The 25,343-nt window shown below is 47.3% G+C and overlaps 1 protein-coding gene across 4 annotated transcripts in view; it reads right to left on the bottom strand.

The window, feature by feature from the left end:
• Positions 1-3,316: 3,316 nt before the first annotated feature.
• The window catches only part of pak1 (p21 protein (Cdc42/Rac)-activated kinase 1), a 43,180-nt gene continuing 21,153 nt past the window's right edge, over positions 3,317-25,343 (bottom strand). For all 4 annotated transcript variants that reach the window (XM_080844679.1, XM_080844682.1, XM_080844681.1 and 1 more), the window contains 14 exons: positions 19,279-19,495; positions 18,404-18,498; positions 16,321-16,468; positions 16,170-16,207; positions 14,890-15,003; positions 12,308-12,497; positions 10,798-10,861; positions 10,626-10,674; positions 9,096-9,208; positions 8,448-8,565; positions 7,968-8,067; positions 6,599-6,795; positions 5,824-5,961; positions 3,317-4,805 (listed from right to left, as the gene is read on the bottom strand). In XM_080844679.1, coding sequence (XP_080700805.1) covers positions 4,719-4,805; positions 5,824-5,961; positions 6,599-6,795; positions 7,968-8,067; positions 8,448-8,565; positions 9,096-9,208; positions 10,626-10,674; positions 10,798-10,861; positions 12,308-12,497; positions 14,890-15,003; positions 16,170-16,207; positions 16,321-16,468; positions 18,404-18,498; positions 19,279-19,471 — 1,644 coding nt within the window. In that variant the 5' untranslated portion in view covers positions 19,472-19,495 and the 3' untranslated portion in view covers positions 3,317-4,718. The remainder of the gene's footprint in view (positions 4,806-5,823; positions 5,962-6,598; positions 6,796-7,967; positions 8,068-8,447; positions 8,566-9,095; positions 9,209-10,625; positions 10,675-10,797; positions 10,862-12,307; positions 12,498-14,889; positions 15,004-16,169; positions 16,208-16,320; positions 16,469-18,403; positions 18,499-19,278; positions 19,496-25,343) is intronic.

Consider the following 25,343-nt stretch of genomic DNA (forward strand, 5'->3'; position numbering starts at 1 on the left):
GATTGGGGGCCAATGAATATGCATTACACCAATTGTCTATTTGGAATGCTTGTAGTTATAGTCATAGTTAAGGTATTTAGCAGACGCTTTGTCCAAAGCCACTTACTAAATATTAGATGAAAAAAGAAAAAATACAGTCACGAGAAAGTTAAGCCATGAGCATACTGCTATTAAACTTGCGGGTTCTGCACAGAATCAGCACAGCATGAAAACACTAAACAGCAAGAATGGGTTGGAAATGGAAACCAGCACATTTACGAAATAAATTATAAAAGCTGTGAAGTAATCCATAAATATATGACTTAACCAGTACTTTTTATTACAATTTTTATGTTTGTTTATTTAGTTTGAAGTGTTTGTGCGAGGTTGATAGAGCAAACATTTAAAACTATATGAATCTTTCTTCATTTAAAAATAAATCTTAAATATGGATTTCAGATATGGCCATGGGTTTTCTGGTGAGGAATATTCATCTTTTTCTGTTGCAGCCATAATTACCATTGCCAAGTTTAAATTGAACTGTTAAAAAAATGTCTTTCAAATGTAGAAGAGTACAAGTCATCAGTTCCCCCCAAAATAAAACCCAAGTACAGATACTAAATAAATGTGCTTACTAAGTACAGCATTTAAGTAAATGTTCTTCATTACTGTCCACCCCTGGCGGTATCAGGAGAGAGTCCAGGCTGAGCTGTCACCTTCTGGGGCAGGTCCACTCAGCCAGGGGATCCCACAGCGGAGTGACAGAGAACCTAACAACACTGCAGCACCTGCAGTAACACCTGGGTCTCCCATAGCAACAGTGACATCACCAGGATGTCGACCTTGGAGATACAAAATGAAAGCAGAATGCTGCAGTACTGTGACTGAGGAGCAGAACTCTGTGAGATATGTGTGAAACCAAAACCTTTTTCAGCCCAGCTTATTAGGCTCAGTGCCTTTACAAAAGGGAGAAGCAGGTCCCATGAGTTTTCCTTTACCAAATGAGGGCATGCTGAGGTTGCCTGGCAATTTGCTGGACATCAAACAGCTCAAGAGAAGTTGAGTTTTCAACCCCATCCCAGCTGTTTGAAGGTTTAAAGCCTTTCTCCCGTGGTCTAATTGTTGGAGAGCTTCCTAAATGCAAAGGTGTGGACTGTGCCATGTTATGGGAGAGCTGCTGTATGTATGGAGAACAGCATAGAAGGCTCTCTGCATTAAGAGCCTCCCTCCCCCTGCCTTTCTAGCTTAAGGGGAATAATGTGTCCTTGTCCACACGGAGTGTCACACATTGGCCAACTTCCACCGCACTATAGGAAACCTCTCCAGTGCACCGTCAGCAGCACATGACTTAGAGAGCGAGAAGGGAAATAAACACAGTGAGATACAGAGCAGGGCAGTATGGAGGGAGACAAAAGAAAGGGAAAAAGGAGAAAGGGATTTAGAAATGTAGGGGAGGTAAATAGTGAAAACAGCAAGAAACGTTGATGGATGAAGGAGGTTGAAAAAGAGTACTATTAACAACCAGGTAGAGATGATGATGCAATTGTAAGGTATTAAAAACAGTGGGTTCTAAAATCTCAGCAGGAATCCAAATATGAATACAAACAACAACACAAAGTCCAAAACTCACACAGCAGGCCTACAAGCAGCCAAAATCAAGTGAACTATGTTTTATTCACATTATTTACAGAGGATCTAACACAACCCACAATAGAGTGGGTACCACCACAACATCTGACATAAGACCCACAGTATGCTGGAAGTCACTGTGAGTCAGTGTAGACCAATGGATGTTTATGTCAGACCTGGGGGGTATTCCGAGTATGTAGTGTAGTGACAGACCTGGGCAAGTAACCAAGTAGGTGGTAAACCCCCTAATAGAAGAGCCCTATGGCCTTTGGATTCTGTGTGTTACTGTGAGAAACACAACAGCTCAGGCATGAGAAGGACACTTCTGCAGCAGCACTGGAGCATGCGGCAATTCACTAAAGGTCACATTCAGACCATTACACACATGCATGCACTCTCTCACACACTTGCTACACACACACACACACACACACACACACACACACACACACACACACACACACACACACACACACACACACACACGCACACACGCACACACGCACACACACACACACAGAGCTCATTTGTGAGGGACTTGAAATTAAGCACCCCCTGCATTACTCTTTTATTGTACATTCTCAGAAACTGTGCGGGAAGACAAAATACAAATGACTTCGGTGACAAAGGGAATATTGCAACACAAAAATACAAGTATAAAATTAAAGGAGGGTGAGGGGTGGGTGGGGGGGCATGGCTGGCAGATTGCCAAGAAACCGAGCTGTGCACCCGCAGGAGTCACTGGGGTGCCTTAGAGATGTCAGTGCCTACCCCAGCAAACAAGTCAGCAATCTGCTGTGTTGCATAACCAGGACTTAACACTGGCAGAACCCATTTCCATTTATTTGGTTCTTCTGATCCCCCTTCCCTCCCATCCCCTCCCCACCATCACAGCACCACCCAGTCGAAATCCATTCCTCAGCCTCAAGGATGAAGGAACAGCTTAGGAGTCTGAGAACCTTAATAATCCGCTTAATTAAAGAAAAAAAAATCTAATTTCACTCATGGTATGAAAACAAGATCAGGGACCGAGACGGTTACATATACTGTTATTAGCCTGTCATTTCGATTTGAGCTCAAGGTCGTTGTGGAGAAAGATATCAAATCAGGTAACACACTACAGCATGTGAAAACGCTGTCTGTAGGACAACAGTAAGTTGAGGTCCAAGCTGCCTGAATATGCCGGTAGCACAGAGGCACGACAAAAGGAAAGGGGTGCAGAGAAGCAAACAGAACCTGCTGAAACATGATCAGTCATCCTGCGCGCCCAGTACCACATGAATCCCCACTCGTCAGATGGCAATACTGGGGCATCTTGTCCTCGGCCCCATAATGGCCTGCATCTACCTTCATAATGAGGCCAGCTATACAGACAAAAACAAAAACAGAAAACATTCCAGTGCGTCGCCCTGCATCTCTGCTGTTTCATAACCCCAATTATGCAGCCTGAGGACTAGGACAGAATGTGGTGGGGGGGGAGGAAAACAAACTAGAGGACCGTCACTAGTACGTTTGGTCGCAGGGGGGCCAGTGGAGTGCGTGGTGAGGGGAGAGGTGACATAATGATACCGCATACCGGCGGCACAGCAGCGTCTCCAGTGCAGAGAAATCAGGATTAAGCGTCCGGAAGTTTACATTTTCCATTGTTACACAACACGTATCGCAATGCATGCAGCAGCAAGGGAGGCTCGGCTTGACACAACAGGAGAAACTTTCGGAGAGTTTATTTTGTCCCACGTCAGTTGAGAATCTTCACTGGAATCAAAATGATTTTAGAAACAAGAGAGTGTATGGCTCAAGTACACAGGATAAACAAGACTGTTTATTTCACAAGCCTGCCAAGCCACTCTTCATCTCCTAGGTTCATACGTCCAAATGAGGATGATGATGTTTAGCGTGAACTCATGTAATAAACAGTCTTGCATTCTGTGAAAGTTTTAAGGCCAAAAGGTACATTAACGCTACATAAAAAAGAAACTCGCTTAAAGCATTTGGGTTTGGAAACATCAACATTTTCTATTAAATTTCTGTGACCACACACACTCACACACAAATGCATGCTGACACACACTCACACATACACACACTCACACACACATTCGCACTCAAAGCTATACAAAGACTGTAATGAACTTTAATTGTTTTTCTTTCGGCTTTGAGCCATTGTCAACAGAGAAATATACACATTTTCAGAGGTGGTGAGGACGGTTCAGGTCTGTCAGGTGAAACATTGAACCTCTTGCATTGCCTGACAAAATGACTTTATATCATAAACAGGCATCCTTCATGTACCTTAACTTAGATTATTTTATTCTCATTTTGTATTATTATCCAAATCAATAGTTTATTTTTTTTAAAGACATGCGTACCACTTTCATTTCAGTACCAGAATCATTCCCAAGAAAGTGTTTTATATTTTTATGAAGTAATAGTCACAAATCTGTACCAGATTCATATCCCCCAGCTCCGCTACTCTACAATCAAACCCAGAAGAAAATCTTATTTTCATAAAAAAAAAAAAAAGCACTTTCCATACAGTACATTAAAACTGACAAATCAACTTCTGGTCTTACATACAAACATTCAGGCAAACAAAACAAAACAAAAAAAGGAACTTAAAGGGAAGAAAAAGACAGAGAGAGAAAGAGAGAGAAATAGAGAGAGAGAGGGATAGAGAGAGCGAGAAAGAGAGACGCTCAAATGAAATCCCAGAACCCAAAGAAAGTCAGAGATGTGGGGAGAAGCAGGAGGATATACGCTTTGTTTGTGAAAGCAAGTTACAGGCCAATCCTCCCCTACAAGTCCTTTGGGCCTGGAGTACCATTCACGTCCCAGTGAGGTCCTTTATGTCTCTGTGATGTCATCTCTCTGCACCTCTGTGCTGGCCTTCTGTGGCCTGGCCACTTCACACACCCTGAGGGTGGCAATCACAGGAGGGGTATTTTCTCACAACCTCCACACGAGGGGCCCACCTCCCCCTAATGGACAGAAAGAGGAAGGGGTAGAAAGAGGTAGGAAGAGAAACAGAGTAGGAGAGAGGCTGGAAGAGACAGAGAGGGCCAGAGAGGATGGGGTGGTGGTGGGTGGAGGTGGTGTGCTCCAGTTGGGGGTTAGCGGTTGTTCTTGGCCGCCTCTTTGGCCGCCAGGATGAGTGGAGTGAGACTGGATAGCGGCTTGGCCACCTTCAGGAACTGGTGCTGAGAGAGGGGATGGAAGGGAAAACATCATTCAAAGAGTCTAACTTTCAAATGTTTCATTCTGCCTTGCGGAGGGATACAGAGTTGAAGTTTGCTTTATAAATGTGATGTAACCTCCTGAGAACCAACACATAGACTTGTGTCCTCTCCATTTGACGTTTGTTTATCATACAAACCCTCTTACTCTTTTGAGCTATTCTGTACATTTTTCTTGGTTCCCAGGAGGATATGACTTGGTAAGAGCCATATAACAGCACTTTGAGTTTCAGAGAATACAAAGTAATGGCCAATTGAGAAATGATTCCCCTAGAAGGACTGTATGCACTTCCGTTAACCTTCACAAGCTCTCCCACTCCACCCACTCTACCACCCTCTCTTCACCTACTGTTGTCAAGGCCTTTGGTTTTCTCACAAAAAACAGCATACCTTTGTACACCTTAGCTAACCAGACTCTCACCTGAAGAATGTCAGCTTGCATTGATTTCATAAGCCTTGCCTATTCTTCCCTCGTCTTCCGCAGGGCTGACTCACCCTGGAGTTATAAAACTTTACCGATCAGAGAGATGTGGCGTTCAGCCTCTCTCTGTGCTGCTCTTTGTGTTCCTAAAGCAGAACTAAGCCCTCCTTCCCACAGATGTCCTTGCTTTATCTGATGTCTCCTGTGTGGGAGGGTAAGTGCTGGGTAGGAGCTGCATACCTCATAGTAACACACCGATAGCATTCAGACCAAACCAGCAGGGAGAGGTGTACATTAACATCTTATCAGCCAGGTTATAAATCCTGACAAATGTTTTAAAGTAGGACTATGGGTATATTATTGCTTCCGCTCTCCTCATCCACCCAGCTGGCTTAGACACACCTTGTCCTGATAAGGTTTCTGACAGCTCAACATATATCAACCATGAAAGCCTACGGGTCTGTAGGCTTAAGACATAAAATGACAAACAAACACTTGCAAATTTGAAGCAAAGATATATTAAAAAGATGCTTCAACCAGTTTGCACACACAAACTCATACCTGTAAAAGCTCCTTAGCAGAGCCTCTCTTCTCCACGTCCATCTCCAGACAGCGGTTCAGGAAGTCTCTGAACACCGCCGACAGCTTCTCTGGGTTCTGCAGTTCTGGGGTGCCATTGGTTGCTATGAGATACAGCGCCTGGAAGAAAACAACCGCGCAGGCCGGAGAGTTAAAGCTGACTCCTGCACTTAAAGGCACAATATGCAACAATTATGCTTCAGGATTAGGGTTAGGATAAGCAGTTTAACCTTAAAATAACAGCTTAAAAAAAATTGGGGCGCTACAATGACTTTTAATATGGAGAATTGCGTCCGTGCCAATGGCATAGCAGGGTAGATAGGCATATAACTGCGTTCTGTAGTTTTGCCTGCCGATGCCCGCCGACCTGACTTTGATTACCTTCTGCCGATCTAGTAAGTAGCTTATTTGCCGTCTTGCTTAGTCTTGTGTTGCACATGATTGATGTTTGACAGTGTAAGGACAGTCGTTGAGTAATTAGTTTGTCATAATGTCAAAGTCAGCACATTTCAAGAGATTTCGTTAGTTTTAGCTGCTAGCATACCTTTAGCAAATAGCTATTAATCCTTAATGCACCTTTAAATACCTCAGAGACAAACCGGATTAGGTGAAATCCCTTTACCTGCCTCGAATAATGCTTTGATCTAGCTGATCTAGCATGCTAACATCTATAGCCTAACCATCTCTTAAATTTGTCAGTGCTACAGGTATTATCAGATCCAAACTCTAAGCTCCCCTGACCCAAGCCCAGTCTTACCCTGAGCGGGTTTTCGTTGAGATAGGGCGGCTCCCCCTCAATCATCTCGATGGCCATGATGCCCAGTGACCAGATGTCCACCTTGGGACCATAGGCCTTCCGCGTCACCACCTCCGGAGCCATCCAATAGGGCGTGCCCACCATGGTGCTGCGCTTGCTCTGCTCAGGGGTGATCTGGGCGCAGAAGCCAAAATCAGCTGGAGAGGCAGAGGAGAGGAGAGGAGAGGAGAGGAGAGGCAGAGGAGAGGAGAGGAGAGGAGAGGAGAGGAGAGGAGAGGAGACGAGAGGAGAGGAGAGGAGAGGAGAGGAGAGGAGAGATGAGGAGACGAGAGGAGAGGAGATGAGAGGAGAGGAGAGGAGAGGAGAGGAGAGGAGAGGAGAGGAGAGGAAAGGAGAGGAGAGGAGAGGAGAGGAGAGGAGAGGAGAGGAGAGGAGAGGAGAGGAGAGGAGAGGAGAGGAGAGGAGAGGAGAGGAGAGGAGAGGAGAGGAGAGGAGAGGAGACGAGACGAGACGAGAGGTGAGGAGAGGAGAGGAGAGGAGATGGGAGGAGAGGTGAGGAGAGGAGAGGAGAGGAGAGGCAGAGGAGAGGAGAGGAGAGGAGAGGAGAGGAGAGGAGATGGGAGGAGAGGTGAGGAGAGGAGAGAGGGGAGGGGAGAGGAGAGGAGAGGAGAGGAGAGGTGAGGAGAGGAGAGGAGAGGAGAGGAGAGGAGAGGAGAGGAGAGGAGAGGAGATGGGAGGAGAGGTGAGGAGAGGAGAGAGAGGAGAGGAGAGGAGAGGAGAGGAGAGGAGAGGAGATGGGAGGAGAGGTGAGGAGAGGAGAGAGGGGAGGGGAGAGGAGAGGAGAGGAGAGGAGAGGAGAGGAGAGGAGAGGAGAGGAGAGGAGATGAAGAAGGAGGAGAGAAGAGAAAAAAGAGATGCAAGGAGAGAGAAGGGAAGGGAGAGCAGGGGAAGAGAGGTACAGAGGAAGAAGAGATACAGAAACACAGTTAAGGTTTAAGGATTTTTTTTTTAACAAGAATAATCATGTCACTGATTTTAAGATTATTAATATTCTATAACTCTCTCAATGTGCAAATGCAACACAAGAATTCAATCTCAATCACAAACTGATGCCGCTCAGAAGCATTGTGTAAATGAAGCACTTACTCCCTCTGCTGGTGATAAGTAGGAATTACAATAGCATCACATCAGTAGTCACAGTATCTTGTGGGACTCAAGGCTATGTGCTTACAACTCCCATTTCAACGTGGACACAAGAAGTCTTTTTCAAACAAGTGACTATGACTAACATCTACAGAGGCTCCTTCAACACTTATTCAGCTGTGCTGTGCTGAGGGGGAAGCAGGAGGTCATGCACACATAAACTCACTGAGCTTGACTGAGCCGTCCATTCCCAGGAGGATGTTGTCACTCTTGATGTCCCTGTGGATCACTTGGCTAAGGTGCAGGAACTCCAGGGCCTGAAGACACTGCAGAGAGAGCAGAGGAAAACATGGGCTCAGATGGAGGTAATCACCTCAGACCTCAGTATGAAGACATGGGCATCCAGTCCCATACGAGTGGACACTTGAAGTCAGACCCAGAATTGTTTTGGTGTTTTGCATCATTAAAAGCCTATGTGTTCGTTGTTCGTTGTTTGTCATTAAAAGCTTTTTCATTTGACCGTACAGGTGAGGAATTGACAGCGATAATCCTCTCTGGCAGGCCAGTGTTCTTTATACAGATGGGATGAGGGATTGGGACTGACTTGTGTTTGGGCCTGGGTCTTTGCACTGCTGGCTTTTCACTGTGCTAGTTAATGTAGTGTGTAATGTGATCTGTGTTGATGTAATGGTGTTCCCTCACTCACCTCACGGCACACAGCGGCGATCTGGGCCTCGTCCATGCACGTCTCAGTTACCACGTCAGTCAGCGAGCCTCCGGCCAGATACTCCATCACCACCCACAATTCATCACCCACCAGGTAACTACGGAAACCAGACAACCGCAATCACACATGCGGCCGTGCTAGGGCAAGCGCAAGCGGTAGCTATGGCAACTAGACAACCCAGCATCATCAGGTTACATTGCTGAAGGAAATGTGTGTAACTATAGACAGCAGAGTGTAAACACAAACATAAAAAGGATTGCAACATATTGGCCAGTGTGAGGCACGTTGCTATAGAAACAGGAGACAGTAGGTCCCAGCAGACCACGTACATCATACCGCCAGCCACCCGCCCCTCCAACCACCTCCATAGAAAACAACATAACCTCCCAGAAACCAGATCCATCTAATTAGCTATAAAAGCCATCACATCACTCAGAAATATTACCCGATGTCAAGCAATTACGACCATGTTTATATGGTTCACATCAGAGTGGTGCCGCCAGCAGAGTTTAAGACTTAGTCACTGGAGAAGATAGTCAGAATGACTCCCAGGGTAATTGCGTCTGTTAACCCTGTAATTAACCTGGCTGGTCCATTGTAAGTGGTAGTTGCTTGTATGAAGCGCACCTGTCCAGGTAATTGACAATGTTGGGGTTCTTGTTTTCCCTCATGACCAGGATCTCATTGATGATCAGCTCCTTCTTGGGCTGCTGTTGAAGGTTCATCTGTTTGATGGCCACCTGCAGAGAGATAAATGGATATGAGAACACATGAACACAGCCAACTCTCCTCTTCTTAGAAGAACACAATGAGCCACAGAAGAAAGAGGCATGCCGTGGGAGATATATACAGGACAACAAATAAGTTATGCCCTTAATTATAGAAGAACAAAATACCTTAACTCCTAACCACAGCATACCCCAGTATCTAGCAAGGCTGACTCCGGTTTCTAACAGTCTGTTTGAAAACATTTATAATTATGGAAAAATGGAAATTACATTTCCTTGAATCTCAACAGGCCACAGGGCTCTGTTTCTGAGTTGGCAAGGCTGCGGGTCTGAGACATGCCCACCTAACCAGGAGCCTTTCCCAGAGCCTCTCAGTCTAACCAGGAGCCTTTCCCAGAGCCTCTCATCCTAACCAGGAGCCTTTCCCAGAGCCTCTCAGTCTAACCAGGAGCCTTTCCCAGAGCCTCTCATCCTAACCAGGAGCCTTTCCCAGAGCCTCTCATCCTAACCAGGAGCCTTTCCCAGAGCCTCTCATCCTAACCAGGAGCCTTTCCCAGAGCCTCTCCAGTGAGAGCAGATCCAGGTCTGAGCTCCATCACACAACAAGAACAATGGCAGCAGCAGTGTGCAGTCCAGCCTACAGGTCCCGATGCAGTTTAGGTTTAAAACACACATCAGAGTGCAGAACTCAGAGCGTTGACTCCCTACTGGCTGGCTAGAGTTTATCAAGCTAACTCCTCTAGCGGGCAGGCCTTAATGTGCTGGTCATCAATAATGCACAGAGCCGGGGCTGAGAAGGCTTAGCCCGACAGTCATGTTGTCTCTTTCCTGTCTGTCTGGGTGGCCAGAGGGGCCTGGTGTGTGAAGACTGGAGGAAGGCCCTGACTGGGTAATGGGAACAACCATGAATGTGATACTCTGTTTCTACATTCACTGCATTGGATGCCACTCTCAGTGCTAGAAACATCTCTCCTCCTGACATCCCAGCTCATCTCATGGAAGTGTTCCTCTCTTGTGTTTTCCATATGAAATCCAGGACATCTTAAACCGGAATGTCCCCAGGAATATGCTAGGACAAACTCCTTCAGAGGACAGGGCATTGTGATTGGCTGGACCTCAATTGCTGGCACTCTTCCTGGCCACCCGAGGGCATTACGGAGTCTTGATACCAAGCAATCTGAACAGTTTCTTTTGGGCCAAGTCTTCTCCCTAATTCTATTAATCTGTTCTAAGTAGATGGCCTTGCTTGCTTCTTTGCCATGTGCATTGTGTCACTCTGTACTCTCTGGTACTTCTTGAATTACATCACAATCAGTGCATCAATGAAATGTATTGTGATGATAATATGAGATTATTAAAGATGGCTCAATGGGTCTATGGTGGGATGAAGGGGGATCAGAGAGGCAGGGACTCAGTGAGACACTCTTACCTCCTGTCCAGTGGCAATGTCTATCGCTGTGTAAACTGTTCCAGACGCCCTGGTGAGACAGAGAAGGAGCGTGTGTGAGTGACAGAGGCTTTTATCAGTAAGAGGAAGCAGACACTGTCTTTAGGTTCCTTTCATGTGGTTTATGTGGTACTGTGGATGGTCGCTCACATACCCCTGACCGATCTTCTCAAAGCGCGTGTACTTCTTCTTAGGGTCACCCACACTGACGATACTCCCTATAAACCAGGAGAGAGAGACAAAAATGGACACATTAGAGAGCAACCAATGAAACACTGTGTTCGTCAGGCCAGTTTGAACTGTGAGGGACGGATAAAAAGAGAATGAAGGAAAGATAAACATGGAGGACAGACACACAAGAACGAGGGATCAATGAAGAGACTGAGAGAGGGGCAGGTTTTGATCAAGAGCACTCTTAATCGACAAAGAACTCTCTCTAGGCCCTGGCTAAATACCATGGCCTCTCAGATAATCAATATCACCTACTGCTTTAAGGGAAACACATTCTTCCATTTAGCAGACCAAAAAATATTGAACTAGTCCTTGAATAATTCTAGATGGCCCGGGTTTTGTAATTGATCTTAACACATGGAAAGTTTAAAAGGTGACAGTTTGCTTATGAATTACTAATTATGTTGATGCAAAAATGTAGTACAGCAATAGTAAAGAGCGCTGAGATGTTCCGCTGTTTTCCAAGCTGGTTGGTTTCCATTACTAGAAAATAAGTGCGAAAGGGCAACAATCAATACAGGTTAGGGTTAAAGGTGGAATCAGGTACATGCAGGTCGCACCTGCAGAATGCAAACATCATCAAATCAAGGGAAAAAAACAGATGGTCAGATGGACAAAGAGTGACACAGAGAAAGAGGGAGGGAAGGTGAGAAAGAGAGAAATTGAGAGAGAAAGAGAGAGGGAGAAGGACATTGTAGACAATGCATTATTTGCAATGCAATGCAGAAACAAGTGTCACAATAGGAGAGCACAGTGTGGGAAAGTTGTCAGTCCAACTGGGTCACTCAGCAACCAGAGAGGGGCGGAGAATCTGGACGAGACAGAACCAATCAGAGCTCAGACCAGCGAGAGAGAAGGAAGAGTAAGGGGCGGGAGACACTCTGGAGCCAGGCAGGACAGACAAGTTCCCTTTCTTACCAGTAGAGGGCGATCTGAGCACGTCTGTAGCATGAAGTGTTCAAAAATGAAAAGTTGCTTAACACAATATGATGGTTGTATGAGGGGCGAACCCAGATTCGTTGACATGACAAACAAACACAAAAAAAAATAAAGAAAAAATCTGGCAAGCCACATGTGCAAACACGCTGCACTCCAACCCCCTCTTTCACCAAGTGACACTCAAGTGACAGGACACGAGGGACCTCATTGGTCTATGCCAACTACTGAGGTTTGGTGAGACTGTATGTGTGACTGTGCGTTGGTGATTTTGTGTGGGTACATTTATGACAATGTTTGTACCACACGTAAAATCTTGAAAACCATTATGTTTGAGTGTTTGTATGAGAGTGTGTGTGTGGGTGTGTGGGTATGTGCATATGTGGACACGCCTGTGTATGTATGTGAGAGAGAGAGACAGACAGAGTGTGTTTGTGTGTGTAAACAGCGATTAACATCAGCCCAGTCATCCATACGCCCAGTGCGAGATCACTCACGTAGCTTCTCCAGGATCTCCTCGTCTGTCATCTTTGTCTTCTTGCGGGTTTTGTCGGCGCTGCGCGGGGCTGTGGATGAGGGCGTGGGAGTGGGGCTGCTGCTCTCGGCCGATGGTGGCGAGATGGGCGAGGTGGCGGCATCTTTGGTGGGGGGTGGAGGGAGGGGTTCAATCACAGAGCGTGTGTATATCTGCGACAGAGCGAAAGATACAACAGAAAGAAAGAGAGAAGGAGAAAGAGAACATTAGACACCATGACTGAAAATTAGAGATTCGTATTAAACCTTTTGCCGACATCGTTGCCATGGAGATCCAGTGGGGGGAAAAGCAGCCTATGGCAAGGTTGTGTGGACCGTTTTGTTTGTCCACACATAAACCTGCTCGCTCTCTACACTGGTGCTTAGTGCGGACGACAGCTTTATTGCTGATTAAATGTTGTTGGACCAAACATGCTTGGCAAGCTTGGGCCAAATCTCCTTGGTTTCCTGCTTGGGCGAAGGAGGTTTTAACATCAGTGGCTCCTATTGTTTGTGAGGCCAATTTATCCTTGCAGGAGATTTGATGAAATCACTGGTTGGCTGCCCCTTCGGTGTGTCTGCTTAACTGGGCTCTCCCTCCCTCTCGCTCTCTCTCTCTCTCTCTCTCTCTCTCTCTCTCTCTCTCCCCCCATTCCTTCTCTCTCAATCTTACTCCCTCTCTCGCTCTCCCACCTCTATTCTTCACTCCAGGCCCCTGAGTGACTAACTCCTTGTGGCAGAAGAGGCGCCACTCGGAGGGCCTGGACCACGTGAGTGCTCAGGCAGTGGGTCGCCACACTAAAAATACTGCCTTAAGAAGACAAGACAGGAGACGCAGGCCAGAGCCATCTCTCTCATCCCTCAGTACAGGAGGAGGACATTCCACATCTTTATTAATCTCAGTGTCACTTAGCTGTATAGATGTTTCAGTCCCCTCTCCCACACACACGTATTGATAGCTGCCAATATGTGAGCAGTAAACCATATAACACAAGGAATGTTCTGGATTACGACGCTGATCCCACCTTACAGCTGTGCTGTTCTGGAGGATTTCGTTGTCTGGGTGACAATAGCCCCTCTTCACACAGCTTAATGATGAACACATGCTTTGTTTGTTGGAAGCTAAATGAGTCTCCATCAACTTTGACCAGCAGTGGAAAAGACAAGCCCATTCTTAGTCAAAAACCTAATTACATCTATTTTGGAGACAATGGACGCTCAGTGCATGTTTCAAAACCTTAAACTAGTTTGGGAGTAACATTATAAAAAGAGTAGAAATACATGGTGAGACTAGAGGACTGACGTGGGTCTTATTGTTTCACGAGCACTCAGGGTAGTAGAATGATGCATTCTGTGACATTAGGCCATAAATAGGTTCTTGCGAAGGCGGCCTGGGTGAAGACGAGTGTCATTTTTATGGGCTGGATTTATGGGTGTGGGAGAGAGATGTCTGACAGTCTTGGGGTAATTGCTGACAGTGGCACTGCTGAGAAAGACAAGAGATGAACACACTGAGAGACGCTGAGCAGCTGCAACTGCTGGAAACAAACTGCTGTGGCCATTAGCTGTGATACCATCAGTGTCAGTGACTGTCCTGCTTGAGCTCAAAGCATCCTGCTCAAGGGGATGTGGAAAACTGTGCTAGATAAGGTGTGAATGTATGTGTGTGTGTGTGTGTGTGTGTGTGTGTGTGTGTCTCCAGTGACAGCACTCCAGTGGATAAGCTAGTGAACAAGACCCCACCTCAAACACCATCCCCCCTCCAACTCGAAACCCCTTATCTCACAGGTTCCGATCAAACAGCGCACCCTCTCTACCCCTTATGACCCCCCTCAACAGCCCCCCCCCCAACCCCACCCCATCACACCCCTCTAACATCAAGGGTTGCCGCTGCTTCTGGAAAACAAGCCCCACCTGTCAGCTGCCGGAGCACCCTGAAACGTCCCATCAACGCTGCAGGAACGTCAGAGAAAACCTTTAATCAGCCTGGCGCCTCAAAGCCCCTGCTCTCTCTGCGCCTTCGCCTCCCAGGCCCTCCCCGCACCACCCCAGAGCCCCCTCCCTAGCCCTGTGATGCTCTCTGGGCTGATCAAGGAGGTGCAGTGAGGCGTCTCCTCTTCCACACACAGCCTCGCCTCCTGACCCGGACAAAGACTAAGCTCCCAGCTCAGAGAGAGAGAGAGAAAGAGAGAGAGAGGGCGGGGAGAGTAGGTGACGGGAGAAAGAGTTGCATATATGCCTTTCATATGACTGTAAATTCTTTAATTATTCTTTGTGCTTTGGTATCACTGAATCTGCGCAGTCGTGACAATAAAGCAACTTAGTTGAGTTTCAGAGAGAGAGAGAGAAAGAGAAAAAGTGAGAGAGAGAGTACCTCTGATGAAACTAAACTCTGCCTGAACCTAATTACAGGTTGGCTGTGAGGCACTAATGTACAGTACTTCACTGACTTAGAGGCATATATAGATGAATAGATAGACGGATAGATGGATAGATACAGAGAAAGAAAGACAGAAAGCGAAGAGAGAGAAAGCCGATGGAGGGACATATTTCCTAGCTCACTCACTGATTTTGTGTGTTCCGGTCTGGGAGCGATCACAGGTGGCGGCGTGGCCTCATCTTCGTCATCATCCTCTGAGACGGTGGCCACTGCGGGGGTTTCTGACACGGTTTTGGAGTTCTGTGGAGCGAGAGACAAGCCAGACAGGAAGTGGGCATGGGTCGGTCACATTAGCAAACGTGCCCACAGCATGACAAATGCCAACATTACTGACTCACACTCCAACACAGTCATAGAGTCCAATACAATACCACACTCTAATCCACCATTGGTCACTTTAATTTGAGACAAATCTGAACATTCCAGTATACAGAACGTCAGTCTTTATCTGTAGGACTCAACTTCAGTTACAATTAAACCCAGTAAAACTAGACACTATTCTTCACAGTACATTCCAAGCAAAGTTCTATTTCAGTTTCTGGAACTTCCTTTCTTGCCCTGATGATGTGTTCTTGAACCTCCATCTGTTTACATATTCAGCCACAACACAAGCTGCTGAAATCTAAATTTGCCACATCCTTCTCACCTGACTCAGAGCAGGCTGGGTTCCCAACAAACCCACTGACACTGACAATACTCTATACAAACCGCTAAACGTAGCTGCCTCAGTAGTCCACTCCCCCCACCGGCATCCGCCTGTTCCCCACCCCAGGGTGGAGGCCAGGCTGCAGATACTGGCTCTTAATGAAAAGGAAAAGATGCTGATTCACAGCGCAGAGAGGAGAGAGGGAGGAGGGAGAGAGAGAGAGAGACAGTGAGGGAGGGAGAGAGAGAGAGAGAGAGAGAGAGAGGGAGGAAGCTAGCCTGGCAGGACGCATCTGCAGGACTGGCAGGAGGAAAGATGCTACAGTTTGCACAGACCCAGGCTTTGGCCCCGAGCCGCTCCTTCTGCCTGTCTGCCAGCAGGGCTCCATGACAGTACAGTACATCAGCACCCCGCCCAGCCCAGCTCAGCTAATCTCTCCGCTCCTGTGCTGCCACCTCTACGTGATCCTCCGCCTTCTGCTCTTCCCTGTTGTGGCCTCCTTTCACACTCCCACCAGTCCTAAGGCCCCATCTGCCTACGCCTCTGCTCCTGTTTATCAGACCTCTTTCACACGTGTCCTACTTTGCTCTCATTGGCTTCTACAGGGAGTTCAGTCATCACCACTCAGTCATCACCATCAGTCTAAGGCTCAGGTGGTCACACTGCTCCTACAGCACTTACTTATTTCTACATAACTGCATCTTCTGCACCTTTACCTTACAAAATGAAGCAAGTGAGTGGTTGTGGGCTGGCTACTTACCACGGCTGCCGAGGAGTTGTAAGTGTCTGAGCTCTTATCTGAAACAGACAAGGGTGAGGAGTTAGTAATTAGGTAATAGGTTCAGAGGTTTAAACAGCTAACAGTTTAATGATGGCAGATTCACTGAAAGCTGTTCTGGTGTGGGTCTCACCTGTGAAGCTCATGTACTTCTGGCTGTTGGCGGTCTCTTTGGAGTCGTAGAACTTGAGGACGTCTAGAACGGCTTGCGGGTTCTTCTTCTGCTCCAGTTTGGTGATGTTGGAAGTCTGCAGCAGCCGAGCCCACTGCTCTGGCATGCCCTACAAACACACACAGACACACAGACACACACACACACACACACACACACACACACACACACACACACACACACACGTTAAGAACACTCTCAGACCTAGAAGAAATAATGATCTAGTGGCCAGAGAACTGGGTCAGGGCCTGCTCAGGCTCTCTTCTTCAGCTCGCTTTGGAAGGGAGCAGAACTGTCTTGAATCTATTAAAAATAATAGGGATATGGGGATTACATGTACATGCATGTGTGTGTGTCAGTGGCTGAGTGTGTACATAGTATGAAATATCTTGTGGTTGAATGAGATACATGAGAATTCAAGTGGCCCTGTGGTTGTCTTGTAGAACTAGGCGAGAGAATATCCATGTCCAAGATTCTGTTACATGGAGCAGCTCAAAGAAAAAAAAAGTATGATACTGCATGAGCTATAAATTTAGGCCAGAACCTCACCAGAAACTCCAGTGACAAAATGAACAAAATCTCAGGACTATAGAACCATGGGGGGGTGGCAGAGAGAGAGCCAGCCACTGTAGAAGGACCAATAAAAGAACCCAGAAAACGCATTGACTAAGCCTCATAAAGACACAAACAGGATGAGTCAGAGAGGGCTGGCTTCAGAGGGCTAAATTGAAGAGCGCACGCCGCCGGTTAGCTCAATAGGTCCTGCCGTCAGTTTCGGGAGCTAATTCAATTGAGTCATTTGTGCGGCCTCCCTGAGCGGGCCCTGCTGTGGTCCTGATGAACAGCGTGCGGGCGAGAGAGAGGACGAGAGAGTCATCCCCGACCTCTCATTATAACCATCCTTACCTAAGGTCCCTCAGGGGTGTGCCGCAGTGGAGCGGAGAGCAGTGGAGGGGAGACAAGCTGCCTGCTCTCACCTCATTTCACCCAAAAGAGGTAAGAGAATTGAGGGGTCTCTCACGTCTGGCACCTGGAATGGTCAGCACTGGCTGCCCTCTGAGACGAGGCGGTCCAGTCGGATGGAGAGCTTTTACACTTGAGACGTCTCTGGTGTGTTGAACTAACACATGTTAGGAGCAGACTTCCATCATTCTCTACATCAATCTCTGTCTGGCACCGCAATTAAAAAAAGAGTCTGTCTTTTCCATCACCAGAACAAGGCAGCTCTGACCAGTGGCCTTAGGTCTCCTACTCAGCTTGTTTACCAAACACTGAGGAAGCAGTGGGATGATGTGAATGCTTATGCTGGCAACGCTATTTGGAGCAAACTGGCAGTGTGCTTCAAACCAAACATTTACCTGGCAAAAAAAAAACAGATTTACGAACGATGAACCACTTCGATCAGCAATGCATGCCGAGGCTGACCAGGAGATAAGCCGAGGTCACCCCCATATATGTGACCACGCAAGCAGGCACCATAAAGACCAACAAGACATTAAACAATCTGACGTCAAGTTCCAGTGAGTGTACAGTGTCTAAAGTGTATCACTCAGGGTGTCACATCCATATCCTGACTTCAGGTTTGAGCAAGCATCCAGAGTGCATAGCTCATACTGTTGTATCCAACAGCCGTGCGACAGTTAATGAAAACCCTTAAATATAGCTTTGTTAAAAGTAAACTGCAGTCCCAAGCCCCAACACTTTGGGTGTATCCTCCTCTCTTCTCTCCTCTCCTGTGCAAGTCGCATTGGATAAAAGCATCTGCTAAAAGACTAAATGTCATATACTGTATTGCTGTAATAGGAACAGTGTCAGTCCCTGGCCTGTTAAATCACTAGTGTCCAAGCGTGAGAAGTGAATAAGTGAGGACTCTCTCTGTGAGCCAGGCCCGAGGGGTCACAATGCGTGTGCTCATTGGGTTAGACTAACGTGGCTCGTCTCTGCAGTAAGCACTTGGTCGTGCCATCATGTGGGTCAAGCGGCCACGCGGTCAGGCTGCGTTTATGCTGTGGCAGTGCCAGTGCCGAGTAAAGCGGCCTCTTACCGTGAACTCTCCAGTGACGGAGTCGAATCCAACATGGATGGTGTGCTCAAAGTCAGACGGGAGGGAGATCTCGGGGCGCTCCTTCTTCTTATTGGCTGAGGGAATGAAAGGAAGGGGTGAGGGAAGCAAGATGAAATGAAAAGGGAGAAAAGATGAAAAATGGGGAGAAGAAAGAAAGGAAACAATTGTGTTTTTGTTGACCAAACTTTAATCCATCTGGTTCCACCAAGTTGCAACCTTTATTCTCCTAAGACGTGTAAAAACAGAGAGAGCACTGGGGTCTGATCAGGACCACTCTCACACTCCACTTACTGGAGACTGTCCCAGCGTTAGCTAGATCAAGAACCGACCTTCCTGTACAGCTCTTCAGGCATCCTAACAGGTGCTGAGCCGTCCACTTCCATGCCCAAGGCCCCTTAACACTGCTAATCAGCTGCTAATGACTGGGCCTCGGGAATCAGAAACCTGAACCTGTAGCACCACAGCACCTTATTAGCCAGCACACTGATGGAGAGGAAGGAGTCACAATATAGTGTGAGCCAGCAGTATATCCACACTACATCAGCCTTTCAGAGATATAGATATTTTACCCAAAAATATGATAGAATATAATTGAATGCACATATTTTGAGCCAGCCAGGAATCTTCAGTGCTGTACTTAGACAATGAGCGCTCCAATCATTATGCAGGAGATTTGACCTCCTGGCTGACATGCTTGGATCCAACATTCTGATCATAATGAAATGCTTTGTCAGACTGTACTGGACTAGACTGAGGCTTTAACAACTAAATGCTGCAGGGGAGTCTCTTCAGACAGGAGTGGGGTGCTGACCCTAGATCAGATTGAGCTAGGTATAGGCATCGTGGCCACTCACTCTTGTCCCCTCCTCCGGTGAGGATGGAGCGGATGGAGCGTTCCTTCTTCTTCTTGTCCTCGGGGTTGGGGGGCAGGGGCTTGGAGCCGTGGTTGAGGGGGCCGGTGTCTTTGCCCCCGGCTCCGATCATAGTGCTGGTGTTCCTCATGGGCGGCGCGGGCGGCTTGTCCTCCACTTCCCCATTATCCGACATCTTCAGCACCGGCGGATGCTACTGCTGCAGAGACAAGGAAACAACCAAAGTCACCATCATCGCCCTCAATGCCGTCAGTGTGTTTTGTCAAAACAGCCAATTAATTCTACTGCTTTGACAGTAGTATGTTGAAACTACTGTCAGCCACCATCTCCATTTACACCATCAATGACATCAGACTGCTTCACAAACACACACACACACACACACACACACACACTTAGAATTGCATTTGTCAGGCACAGTGTTACAACAGCAACAAATCAGCATAAAACAAAACTTCCCATTTGATCAAACAGCCAATTAACCATACAGCTTCGACAAGTTAATGTGAATTTCCACAAATGGATCACACTCAAAATCTGTGTTGTTTCAATCAGTGCGGCAGGTTCTCCCTGTGCAATTAAGCCCTGAAATTGCTTCACAAGAAAGGGGATTACAGTAACACACTTCAGTAACTCGTAACTGTGTTCATGGACAAACACAGCACACAGACTGCACACACACACTTAGAGCTTGTTCATTCACTACCAAAATGTAGGCTACCCAAGCCCTCCAACAATGCAAAATTCCTTTCTTCTGACATCAGAGTATATGCGATACTGTAGACAAAAGAGGAAGGCTCACAGGGGGAACACTGCTTTACATTCGAGCACAAGTGCATTAAGCTGAAAGTTCAAGAGGGAGAACCAAACTCAACAAGGACTGGTTAAAACCCCCTTCAGTTTCACTGTGCCAATCAGCCCAGTGCCCGCTCTCATGCCAGGGCCAGACAGAGCCTTCAGATTCCGCCTGCTTTGCCCTCTCCTAAACAGACAACGTTACGTAAGGCTGAGGTGGTGGAGGTGGTGGGGTTGCCGTAGCGAGGGTGTTTTTCCAGTGGGGTAGAATGGGTAGAATAGGCATAGCGGGCGGCGGCGGCGATGGCCACAGACAGCCCTGGACAGATAACACTGAGAGCTGGCGGAGGCTCAGACTCAGCGGTCAGCGGACTGCTATGTCAACCATCCCCAGACAAACACTCTCTGAGAGACGCGCAGTAGACAGGAGGATGCCAATGCCAACACTGTCTGAGGAGCGACACAGAGCACACACACACACACACACACACACACACACACACACACACACACACATACACACACACACACACACACACACACACACATACACACACACACAGACCCCCTCCCACCACCACCACCACACACAAACGGAGAGAGAAAAGAAACAATCGGCCTGCCACACAGGCATCCACTGCATACTAGTGAGATAAATCATTCTGGGCAACTGTAGAATAGCCCAGTCCCCAGGTCTGTCGCTAAGGTCAGGCGCAGAGAGAGTGCAGACTAACAGCACTTACAGCGTCCAACAAACTGTTCTGGCATCAGCAAATTCCAATGCATTCCATATAGCAATAAGCATCAATGCTCGGCAATGCTGAATCCTCAGGTGCATTTCAGAATCAAGGCAGCTTATTTTCCAATCAGTTATCTAAATCAAAAGCAGTGGTTATTAAACTGCAAACTGCAAACATTTTATCAGAACTCTCTAGAACTCTTGAATTTCCAAGAATTTAGTGCACATATATATCTGTGTCTTTATTGACATAGTTTTTCTGAAAGATTAATTTCTTAAAATTAGAGTCCAACTGATAAATCGGCATGCTGATACTATGTTCCAATATAAGCTTATTGTCAATCTATTGGCATCACGTTTATAACGGCCCATAAATAATAAATTGGTAGCTTGCATAAAATTGAAAGGGATAAGTGAATATAGTCATTGTGACAGATTCGATTGGATGTATTAAACAACAACTGGAAACCTGTACTTAATATATCATTTTTGTCTATAAACCTTTGCAAGCCTTTGTTCAGGCTACCTGATAATTATTTAAACAACATCATGCCCCATCTTGATCAGGACTTTGCTGAATGTTTCTGTTAAAAATGTATATCGGCAGATGCATTATTATCACGTTTTTAAATTCTCAAATATCGAAATCGGTATCGTTCTTGTGTATCCCTTGTTTACTGACTTGGTAATTTTGTAATACAGACAGACGGCAAAGTGACACTTAAAGCCCTAAAACATTTCAGTCTCACAGTTCATCTCATGCTTATGCATGTGAATCTCCAGCATGTGATCCACCGAACCCGGTTCCCCGTCCTCCAGGCTACAGGCCCACTGATCTGGAACCTGCCTCAGACAGCTCTGCTCCGAAGTCAGCTGTTCTCCGAGGCAGAGGCAAGTCTTACCTTAGCAGCTGCCGCCCGACATGACGGCCGCAGACTCAGCAGTACTCCTCCAAGCCAGCGCTTCCAATGACAGCGCGAAAAAAAAAAACCAGCAGCTACAAAACCTTCCCGCTCAGCTGAGTGTATGTGTGTGTGTGAGCGTGAGTGTGTGAGCATACCTCTGAGGGTTTGAACTTTTAAAGCGCTTGGGGCAGTCCCAGACATGATGTCACAGGTGAGGAAGGGGCGACTGTGGACTGGAAGTATGAATGGGGTAATGTGATCTCCTTGTGCTGGGTCATCAACACCAAACAGATACTTCTCCCTCACACACACATAAACACACACACACATTTGCCTTACAAAAGGCATCTCTATTCACACACACACACACACAAACACAGCACACAGGAGCTCTTGTTTTAATAATTTGTGTGTTCGCAGACACAACAGTCATAGACCTGACAGACTATATTTACAGACAAGGGCAAACAGAAACCAATTAGCATGTACTTTGTGGGACTTTTGTTCGCTTTGGTAGACACACCCACATACACACACACAAACACACACACACACAAACACACACAAACACACACACCCTGCAGTGACAAAGGGCAGCAGCTGGTTGCAGAGTGTGACCCAAACTGACTTCCTCCTGTTGAGTTTGTGAGATGAGTGCTGCTGTAATTACACACAGCTCCTCTCACACCTCACAGAGCTTTCCTCTTCAACACTCCTCACTCACACACACACACACACACACACACACACACACACACACACACACACACACACACACACACACACAGCCCAGCCCCCCACACCTCATAAAGGGGGCTCACATTTCAGACGCCGCTGTCACTTTTAGCAAGCGTCCAGTCACCACACGCTCCTGTTAAGTAACACACACACACACACATTTATAGAGTCGCTTCACCTCAAATACTCTTGCCTGGTCCACCCACACAAGCAAACACAACCGACCCCCACATACAGGGACATTTACACTAAGACAGAGAGATCAGCTTAGGATGAAAGACGTAAAGTGATCACAAGGTCTTGACCTGGCATTCTTAAACCACACTGTCTGTCTGCCTGTCTGTGTGTGTGTGTGTGGGGGGGGGGGTGTCTGTGTGTGAGTGTGAGTTTGTGTGTGCGTGTGTGTGACTGTGCATGGTACAAATGTGCAAATAAATGTATTTAGCACATGGCATATTTCTCTCACAAAAACAGTCACACACCTACATAGCATGAGGTGCTTTCCTACCCCGCAACAGACACTGACAACACAGTTTGGGAGGTCTTGTCAACTTTAGCCCACAGAGGCATCAGACGACTTCCTCACACACATACACACACACACACACACACACACACACACACACTGCGAGACACATTCCCAGACATGTTTCGCCTCGTGGACTACAAAGGCCGCTTTTCTGTCTAGTCAGCCGATGAGACAGGCGATGCGCCACATCAAAGACGCGGTATCCTCCTCTCCGCCGCACTCCTCTCTCTTCTCCATCCTCCGCCTAATCACCCCCTTCAGCCCCGACCGCACCGCCCCAGTCCCTACTCCACCTGAGCGTGCTCATTGTCTGCTCCAACCACAGACGGCCACGGGGCATTTACATCTGCTCAGCCAGATAGAGAGGACTGGGGATAGTATTCATAGATTTGAATATGAGATTTTCCAAAGACACTGTTAAACAAATGACTAGGAAGTTTACAGACTACTGCAGATTAACTGGGAGGTCTTCAGGTAAGAGTGGGTGGCTGGTTCTGAGTATGTATGAGGGCGTGTGTGTGTGCGTGTGTGTGCGTGTGTGAGAGAGAGAGAGAGAGAGAGAGAGAGAGAGAGAGATAGAGATAGAGAGAGAGAGAGAGAGAGAGAGAGAGAGAGAGAGTGTGTGTGTGTGTGTGTGTGTGTCTGTCTGTGTGTGTCTGTGTGTGTGTGTGTGTGTGTGTGTGTGTGTGTGTGTGAGAGAGAGTGTATGTGTGTGTGTGCGTGAGGGGGTGAACAGCACTGTGTTGGTACCATCCGGCACTTGTTTTATGGGTGCTCTAGGGGTGGACTGTCTCTGGTGGAGTGGCAGGTGCAGGCACTGCGCTTAGTTTACGGTCATCTGGTGCTGAGTCATGAGCGACTCACCTCATCGGCGAGCTTGGAGAGCTTCCTGCTCCCGAGAACCCAGAAGTGAGTCATGGCTAGCCCATAAAGGACTTTCGGCCAGTCTTTCACTCTCACTAATCGCTCCATCTCTCTCTCTCTCTCTCTCTCCCTCCCTCTCCCTCTCTTTCTCTCTCTCTTTCTCTTTCTCTTTCTCTCTCTCTCTCTTCCTCTCCCTCACTGTACATTTGCCTCTTGACCTGCTCACACGCCCTCTCTCCACCTTCTCTCTCTGTCTGTTAAATATTATTTCCTCTTAGTCAGCCACCACTTATTCTCCGCTCTCACAAACTCACTCTCTCCCTCTTCCAGAAAGTCTTCTGATTGCTAGTTTGGGCTTCTTTCAGACATCCCCCACCGTCACCACCCCCTTCCAGCATTGTCAACCTGAAGAGAGGAGTGCAGAGCTCAGGTGTGGACCGGCCACCACCACCCCCCCCCGCCCCACCCCCCCCCCCCCCCCCCGCCCCAACCACTCAAAGGAACACATAGAACAGACTCCTCGCTACGGGGGGGAGAGAGAGAGAGAGAGAGAGAGAGAGAGAGAGAGAGAGAGAGAGAAAGAGAACACCATTCTGGGTTCTAATTATAGAGCCTCTGCAGCTCGACTGAGGCTGGGCTCCGGTGACCAAGGCAACGGCAGAGCGGGCACAAAGACCTAAGAATGTGAAGTGACCACTTAAGACGTGCAAGAGTTTTCACAACAGTGTGCCCCCTTGAGCTGGAGCTGTTCGCCTGGATGGGCTTCTCAGTTTACTTCAATACAATGGGACGCACGGTTCAAATGCTGCATGTGATGGACTAAAGAAAAACTAAGACTGCTTCTGAAACGAACTATAGTGTGCTGTGGATGTTTATGGAGTATTTACACAAAGCTCAACCTATAAAGTCGTACATGACAAGGTGTGAGGGTTCCAGACTTTGATATGGCTCAACCACATTGCAGAAGATGAGCCATTTGATCCTTATTAATAATCAATGGGAGTTTGGCTCTAGTCCCAGTGAGAGCACGGGTAACTAGGAGTGACAGGTGCTAACCTAGAGCTGGAGTCCTGTGGCCTGCTGTCTAATCGCGTCTGTGATAGTTTCTTTGCTCTGACCCCAAATAAAGTTGGCACCTCGTGCAGTTCAAGTGCTCTTGGAGAACCCCAAGGGCAAGCAGGGCAGCATTCACTCTTCCTTTACAACATACACTTATACCAACACTAACACACACACACACACACACACACACATCCACACACACACACACACACACACACACACACTCACACGCACACACACACACACACACACACACACACACACACACACACACACTAACCCACACACACACACAAACACTTACACTAACAGTAACACTAACAAAAACACACACACACACACATGCACACAGGACAAACAAAATGCACATGAATTAATGCGTAACCAGAGGTAACCACCTTCTTCCCAAAATTAA

The sequence above is a fragment of the Sprattus sprattus genome (assembly GCF_963457725.1).
Source record: "Sprattus sprattus genome assembly, chromosome: 9".
NCBI classification, from domain to species: domain Eukaryota; kingdom Metazoa; phylum Chordata; class Actinopteri; order Clupeiformes; family Clupeidae; genus Sprattus; species Sprattus sprattus.